The 8,899-nt window shown below is 41.0% G+C and overlaps 1 protein-coding gene across 1 annotated transcript in view; it reads left to right on the forward strand.

Moving 5' to 3' along the window:
* The window catches only part of bbs9 (Bardet-Biedl syndrome 9), a gene marked incomplete at its 3' end in the record, with an annotated part of 168,303 nt that extends 159,605 nt beyond the window's left edge, over positions 1–8,698 (forward strand). The window contains exons 21-23 of the mRNA XM_053327660.1: positions 6,814–6,924; positions 7,214–7,326; positions 8,645–8,698. Coding sequence (XP_053183635.1) covers positions 6,814–6,924; positions 7,214–7,326; positions 8,645–8,698 — 278 coding nt within the window. The remainder of the gene's footprint in view (positions 1–6,813; positions 6,925–7,213; positions 7,327–8,644) is intronic.
* Positions 8,699–8,899: the final 201 nt, after the last annotated feature.

Here is an 8,899-nt window from a genome sequence, read left to right on the forward strand (position 1 = left end):
ACATGTTCTTTCCAAAAATTCTCCAATAGTGCAGTTGTCTATATTCCTCCCTGTCATGATTATCTGCTATAGTCTGCACCACATCTGACTCTAAACTCACTTTGGCACTCAAACTAAATAAGCTTTTACACAGAATGGAAGATTACATTAGTGTCATTGCACTAGTTGTACTATAGTAATATTAAAAGCAGTCGTTTGTAAACCTGCAGAATATAAATGCAGTATAGAAAATATTAGGACAGATTAGAGACCTCATTTACACCTGGTATTAACATGTGACCTGTTTCTGGATACAACATCTGGATAATGACATCAAACCATGAGCCTGTGCATGTACAGCTGTTATTAATAAGTGATCTAGTTAACTTGATGATAACCACGGGTCCCTGCTGATCCTTAAAAAGTCAAAAAATGTAGTTTTTTGTTATATTCAAGGTCTAAACATGTCTGGAATTGTAGGATTAAGGCTTTTCATTTGATTAAAGCAGGAGCACAGTGAATGAGCCTAACTATATATGTTGAGTTTATGTTATTTATCATTATTATCATTATTTTACATAAGCCAACAAATCAACTTATTAATTAAAGTAAAAGATAATCAGCAGTTGGAACTATAATAAAACTTGTAGTCTGAAATAACTTCAAAATTAGCTCCATTTCAACCCACTACAGCAGTAAAATCCTGCTTTTGCATGGTTATGGCTCAGCAATGGTATTATTTTTGCCTTAAAGAGGTATTAAAAAGGTCCTAAAAGTCATTAAAATTGTTATTAAAGATATACGGATAACCTGGATAACAACATGTACATTATCTGAGCATGCTGGACTAAGCAAGTGGACGAGCATCATTCATTTTTAGCATGAGAAGACTTACAGCTACTCCTCCCACATGTAGCCTCAGCAGGTTTTGCTTAAGCTCTATGTTTTATGTTTTCTGGGACTCCACCAGAGTAGCGTTGCATGATTCACATGTTCACGTTAACAACACATGGGAAAACCTAAGGAGCAACCTTAGCAACCGAGTGCTATGGAATGATTTTAAAACGCTGACCATCTTTAAAATAGATATCCGACATCATGACAGCATATAAATGTCAGGAAACCACAGAAAGCATAATAGGTCCTCTTTAATACCAGAGCAGTGTCACCGCCCTCTCTGGTTGAACGCTTCATGTGTGTTGCACCTATAACCGCACCCGCAGTGATGTCACCGTGCACCCTGAAGTACACCAACACCTCACTGCAACGAGGTGAGGCCTTAAACCACTTATAGTCAGCAAATAAGAGACTTAGATCTACTGTCAAGATGCTCTAAAATTAATATTCAATTTTAAAACAGCTTTCATATGTTATCAGGTCAGTGATAAATAAGGGTTGGCAAGATGAGAAATTCATCTTAAAAACAGTTTTAAAAGCAGCATCAGGTTTGAGGTTTAAGACTGAATGGTCCTGAAAATGTCAAATGGTGTAACCACAAAAGAATGATACATATTCAATATTTCATCCACCTGCAGCAGAGGTGTCAAACTCATTTTCATTCAAGGGCCACATACAGACCAATTTGATCTCATGTGGGCGGGATCATTAAAAAGATGGAAGGAAGGAAATAAGAAGGGCCGCATGTTTGACACACCTGACCTCCAGTGTATTTAAGTGGACTTATACTAATAATGAGTGTAAATGTTTCCTGATCTCCATGATTCTCCAGATGAAATGTAATATTTAGAACAATAGTATTCCATTAGCTTTATTTAATATAAAAGTTATAATGTAAGATCATGCCAAACTAGTTGATATGCTGTTTTATTGACTATTTACTGTTTTTAAGCAAGTTGAATTATTTGGTACAAAGTTTTTATGGTTACACCACTTAGACATTTTTACCATAATCCTCTAATATATTCTCTCAAAATGGATTAAACGCAGAAATGTGATGCTGAGTCCACAAAAAAAGAATGTGTGCAAGTTATTCATACATTTATTTTCACATTTTAACCCTTTAAATTTAAACTAAACCACATGGACTGACTCTACCATTGCTGCTACTACTGATAGTGTCACAACTTCTCCTTTATTTGTGTTACTTCTTCTCCAACTTAATTAGTAACACTACAGTTAATATACTTACTTTTTCCCAGCACATATTCACACATTTGGCTATAACCACTACTACAAGAACTGCTCCTTTAAATATCTCCACTGTTATAAGTACCACACACAGTATAATCAGGCTGTCATCTTCCGCTCTGCTGCTTGCCTTGGATGATGAAGTATGTGATGTGGTGCCGAGTATCAAGTCTAAACCTCAGGCTTGTCTAAAACTGATAACCCGACCAGTGAGACAAATATAGAGCCGACCACGACTGAGAGAAACGCAGATACACACCACCAGTCTGACCAGGCGGTAATACACCTACTATTTACAGAGAGAGAGAGAGAGAGGGAGAGAGAGAGAGAGAGAGAGAGAGAGAGAGAGAGGGAGAGAGGGAGAGAGGGAGAGAGGGAGAGAGAGAGAGAGAGGGAGAGAGAGAGAGAGAGAGAGGGAGAGGGAGGGAGAAAGAGGAATGTGTGAGAGGTCAGTGGTAAGAGACGTCTGTGTGTGTGTGTGTGTGTGTGTGTGTGTGTGTGTGTGTGTGTGTGTGTGTGTGTGTGTGTGTGTGTGTGTGTGTGTGTGTGTGTGTGTGATGTGATGTGATTTTGTTTCAGAGTAAGTGGTGGGCTATTTCCTTACCTGATGTTGATGTAAGACTGAGGTCAAAAAACACACACACACTCAAACCCACACATTCCTCGTGAAATTGTAAGACAGCGTTAAAAAAAAAAAAAAGACTCGCCTTAGAAAAACACCTGCCCAATTAAGAGCGAGGCATATCCCATTTCAAACAACTGTGAGTGTGTGTGTGTGTGTGTGTGTGTGTGTGTGTGTGTGTGTGTGTGTGTGTGTGTGTGTGTGTGTGTGTGTGTGTGTGTGTGTGTGTGTGTGTGAAGCCACAGGCTGTGCTCTCACCAAAGAGAACAAGATTGGCTTTAGAAAAGGCCAGGATAAATATTAGAGAGAGCTTAGGGTAATCTACACACACACACACACACACACACACACACACAGACACAGACACAGTGGGGGATATGGAGACACACACACACACACACATTCTCAGACACCTTAAGGTAGACATGATGGCAGACACACGGACACACTGTCTCGTACACGCATGAACACTCACACACACACACACACACACACACACACACACACACACACACACACACACAGGCCTCGGTGTGTGTATAGTGGATGTTAAAATGAAAGTACCATGAAACTGGACACAATCCTCAGGGAGGAGAGGAAATGAGCAGAGAGTAAGGAATTAGTGGAGGAGGGAAGAGAGGGAAGGGAAGATGGATAGAAGAAGAAAATGTGGGAAAGAAAGAGGAGGAGAGCAGGATGAAGGCAGAAAAAGAAAAGAAGAGTTGAGAAAAGACAAAAGATGAGGAGTATATGGGAAAGAGGAAGAAGAAGAGATGAGGATGGATGTGGAGGTAAGAGGGAAAGGATGAAGAGGGAGGAGGGGAGGGGGAGGGGGAGAAGAGTAAATGCAGACGGAAAGGAGGAGAAAATGAGGAAGAGGAGACAGAGAAGGGAGGAGAGGAATGAAGAAGAGGAGACAGAGAAGGGAGGAGAGGAATGAAGAAGAGGGGGGTTAAGAGGAGACAGAGAGGTGGGACGGAGGAGAGACAAGGCGTCCAATTCATCGACCTCAGGAGCTCCCTAAATCCTGACTGATCCATGGGATTCTGCTGGGGATTTTGGCACACACACACACACACACACACACACACACACACACACACACTTGCCAACATTATTCCATGCTGCTCTTATAAAACATGTAATAAACTACGCTCAGATGCAACGTTAACATAAAGATGTTTTACTTCACATATTCTTCCACACTTGTGATAAATCCACATCGTTTTTAACACTCTTATACAAACATTACATATATTTTGGGCGTGAGTGGGTGTAGGGCACAGGCGTGAACCGCTGTAGTCCCACAAGTGCTCCTATATTGCAACATTTACGGTAACACGATGTCTCAGTCATTCCCGACCAGTCTGAAGGTAAAATAAAACAGGGGAGCGTTAAACAGGAAGAGTATTTACATTTTAATCCGATCAAAGAAGAGATTGTCACACACATCAAATGTAATAGCAACCAATGACTTCAAACCTCTTCACATTAAGGAATTGGTGACACAGTGCGTTATATAGTCAGAACAAACAAAGATCATTACAAATAGGAACTCAGGAAACACTATCATAACTCTCAAGAATCTGCAATGAAGAAACACCAGAGGTACTGTAGGATAAAATGTAAAAAATAAATGAATAAATAAATAAAATAGAATAAATAGCTAATAAAATATTAAATATATGTAAAAGGAAAGAATAAAATGAAGAACACTATAGAATAAATTGAGTAAAACCGGAGATGATACTGTAGGAGTAAAAGAGTAAAAATAATGACGTAAAACAGACATAAAAGATGGGTTATGAAGATGAAAACGATAAAATAAAGTAGTAAAATAGGTAAAAAATAGAAAATAAAAGACAGATTGATAAATAAATACAATTCAGTTGAACGTCAAATTAAATGATATAATTATATGAACACTCTCTGCTGCTCTCAGGTCTACAGGAAGGCTGAGAGAGAAAGAGAGAGAGAGAGAGAGAGAGACGAGGACCATTGTAATAAAAAGAAGCCTCTCCATGTGTATATACATTCTGTATAACGCAATACACATCGGCTATTTAGAAAAGCTTTGCATCATTTGGCGTCTGTAGCGCTCGCCGCACACTGACGTTATCGTACAGACAGAGATGATGTAGTGAAGGTATCATAGTCAGGATGAGGCAACACGTGTGATAAATTACTGCTTTTTTTTTAAAGATCTTTAGAGCTGAGAAGAGGGACAGTGACGGGTCAGGAGGAGCTGATGTGCAGGCTCATGGAATAAACAGTGGGTGTGGGTGTTTTTACATGCACCAAGAGAAGAATACGCATAAATCATATACAGGACATGATGTAAGGACGCAAGTAGGTGGTTTAACCCTCCTGATGTCCTCGAGTCAAGGAAGGAAAGGAGGGACGTAGGAAGGGAGGAAGGAAGGAAGGAAGGAAGGAAAGAAAGAAAGAAGAACAAAGGAAAAGAGGAAGGAAGGAAGGAAAGGAGGAGGGAGGGAGGACAGAAGGAAGGAAGGGAGGAAGAAAGGAAATGAGGAAGGAAGGGAGGAAGGAAGGGAGGAAGAAAGAAGGTAGGGGGAGGGAGGAAACAAGAAAGGAAGGTAGGAGGGAGGGAGGAAACAAGGACGGAGGGAGGGAGAAAGTAAAAGAGGAAGGAAGGAAAGAAGGACAGAGGAAGGGAGGAAACAAGGAAGGAGGGAGGGAGGAAGGGAGGACAGACCAAAGGAAGTGAGGAAAGAAGGAACAGTCAAAATAGACGGGGTCAATTTGACCCGGGAGGACGACACAAAGGTTAAAGGGACCATCACACACACCCTCGACCCCCCAACTTCATCCTCCTCTAGCAATAAAATAAAGCAGGAAAATATAAAACAAGGAAGAATATTTACATTTTAAGAGGACATGTGAACACAGCATGGCTTATCAGGGCAACAAGTGTGATCAATTACTGCTTTTTAGAAGATTTTTTAGATTAGAGCTGAGAAATGGGACAAAGACTTGATGCAGGGTCAGTCCATGGTGATTCAGTGATTCATGTCAAGATGTTGCTGGTGTCCAGGCTTGTGGAAAAAAAAACAATGGGTGTGGGTGTTTTTTACAATGCGTCATGAGCCACCAAACGTTTATACTACGTTAGAAGTCTGCAGTCACATTCATTCTCACATTCTGTCCAAATCTGCACAAATGTCCAAATCCATCATACATTTGGGGCTTTTTAAATGTGGTTAGATGGAAAAAATGTACATCCTGTGTCCCCGTGAATGCAGAAAATATCATTTGGGTTTAATAGCTTAGCATTTATACTAAGGAGTTTAAGTCTATTTCAAAATAAAGGTCAAACTGGGTTGGGAAAGTGAATAAAAACCTTTCCCCTGAGTAAGACTTCGTTAACCTTCCTGTCATCCTCCCGGGTCAAATTGACCCCGTCTGTTTTGACTGTTCTTTCTTTCTTTCCTTCCTTCCTTCCTTCCTTGTTTCCTTCCTTCATTCCTTCCTTCCTTCCTTCCTTCCTTCCTTCCTTCCATCTATCCTTCCTCCCTCCTTCTCTCTTTCTTTCCTTCCTCTCTCTTTCCTCCCTTCCTTCCTCCATGCCACTATCTTCCTTTCTCCCTTCCTTCCTCCTTTTTTCCTTCCTTCCTCCCTCCTTTCCTTCCTTCTTCCTCCCTTCCTTCCTTTCTCCCTACCTTCCTTTCTTCCTTCTTTCCTATGTCCTTCCTTTCTCCTTCCTCCCTTCCTTCCTTTCTCCCTACCTTCCTTCCTTCTTTCCTCTGTCCTTCCTTCCTTCCTTCTTCCTTCCTTCTTTCCTGTCCCTTCCTCCCTTCCTTCCTTTCTCCCTACCTTCCTTCTTTCTTTCCTCTGTCCTTCCTTCCTTCTTCCTTCCTCCCTTCCATCCTTCCTCCCTCCCTTCTTTCCTTCTTCCTCCCTTCCTTCCTTGACTCGTGGACAACAGGAGGGTTAATGAAGCTGCTCAAATTTGTGGAGCTATATATGATGTGCTAAAAAAAGAACAAATGTATCTTCTATTTTGCAGCTGATTAGCTCATGAATTCCTTCTATCTGTCACTCAGGAGGTGTGGAGACGATTGCGGAGGCGACCGGTGATGGAGAGGAGCCGGATCTCCCTCCGGAGACGACCAAGTTCATCAAGAAGAAACAGCCGTCAAAGAAAGTCAAGAAAGGTAGGAGCACAAACTCCTTCCAATTTGCTCCTTGTCTTTCTTCCTCTCTCTTTTTTTTCGTCTCTTGTGTTTTGGAGTGCAGCACACGCCGGCTCTGAAGGCTCGTCAGTAGCTCTGCTTCACCTTGTCACATTTCCAACTGGCGCATATCAAAATACATGAGTCCAGTGGTACATCCGCAGCATCACTCCCAGCTTGTCACTAAATCCTGAGCAGAGCCCCGAAACTGATATCTGTTCACTGTCTGTCACACTGTTGTAATCCGCCTATATTTTCCCTCACGGCACAGCGCTCTGCTCTCCTCTGTTATTCGTACATTCCCGCTTTGACTGCCGTTGGCTCGCCGTCTGCAGAATCAGCACGGCTAGGATTCTGGCCGGTGCCAAAAGACGGAATCGAATCGTAAATTTTGGTGGAAGCAGATGCAGCGTGGATATTCGTCGTGTTTCTGAAGGTTTAGCTTTGTTGAGTTTTTTTCCAGCTTTCCTTCAATTCTTTTCTTTTTTTATTTGACATCAGCAGAAACAAAATCTTATTTTGATGCAAACTGTCAAATGTAAGCTGGAGTTAGTCAAAATGTTCCTATATTACTAAATGGTTGAATGTCTGAACACTGACAGGAGAGTGCTTATACTCTAGAAGGTAGGACTATAATATCTAATGTTTTAAACTAATTATTATTTCCATTATCTCTTATTTATTCTCTTTATTAATCTATTAATTGTTTTGCCTATAAAAACTTTCTTCAAATATCTTCTTTTGTCCAATCCACAGGTCAACATCCAAACATATTATCAATTTTACCTTCTTATATAACAAATAAAAGCATTACATCATCATATTTGAGAACCCCCAACCAGCAAATGATTTATATATTTTCGCTTATAAAAAAAAAAGACTAAAACATTTATTTGATTTGATCAAAATTGCTGCCAATTTATTTTTTATCGGCCGAGGTTCAGCGTAACATTTTTCCGCACCGGCTCACTTGGCCACTAGATCAGATAGATTTTACTGGCCTCTTGTATATTTTTATTTGCCCAGAATCCAAAAGAAATGAAATAACTCCCTTTTTTTTTAACATCATTTTGGCAATTTATTTGTAATATGTACAACAGTGAAGTTTACTTTTTATATTTAGTTGTTTTCCTTTATTTTTCCTGTACTTAGTAGGATTATATTAGGCAGAGCATTTCAACAAGAAGGCAATTTAAAGTGCTTTATGCATTAAGACAGGATATAAAAGCACATGGCAAAATAAAAATACATTTAGAGATGATTTAAAGGAGATATTAGGATGTGGATATAGTAAGGCTTGAGTGGTACCTTGTTGAGTTGCTGCTTCTGCACTAAAACCAGATAAGAAACTGAAATATGCTTTATAACTGAGAATATTTTATCTTCTGCGTCTTACAAGACATAATTCTTTACAGCGGACTCCTAAAATGCTCTTTAACCCTCCTGTTGTTCTCGAGTCAAGGAAGGAAGGGAGGAAGAAGGAAGGAAGAAGGGGAGGAAGGGAGGAATGTAGGAAAGGAGGGAGGAAGGAAGGAGGGACAGGAGGAAGGAAGGGAGGGAGGAAGGAAGGATGGAGGGAAGGGACGAAGGAAGAAGGAAGGAAAGGAGGGAGGAAGGAAGGAGGGACAGGAGGAAGGAAGGGAGGGAGGAAGGAAGGATGGAGGGAAGGGACGAAGGAAGAAGGAAGGAAAGGAGGGAGGAAGGAAGGAGGGACAGGAGGAAGGAAGGGAGGAAAGGAAAGAAGGAAGGGAGGAAGGAAAGCAAGGAAGGTAGGATGGAGGAAGGAAGAAGGAAGGGAAAGGAGGAAGGAAGGAGGGACAGGAGGAAGGAAGGGAGGAAGGAAAGGAGGGAGGAAGGAAGGAAGGAGGGACAGGAGGAAAGGAAAGAAGGAAGGTAGGAAGGAAAGCAAGGAAGGAAGGATGAAGGAGGGAAGGAAGGTAGGATGGAATAAGGAAAG

This window comes from Scomber japonicus, chromosome 10 (assembly GCF_027409825.1).
Source record: "Scomber japonicus isolate fScoJap1 chromosome 10, fScoJap1.pri, whole genome shotgun sequence".
In the NCBI taxonomy this organism is placed as follows: Eukaryota; Metazoa; Chordata; class Actinopteri; order Scombriformes; family Scombridae; genus Scomber; species Scomber japonicus.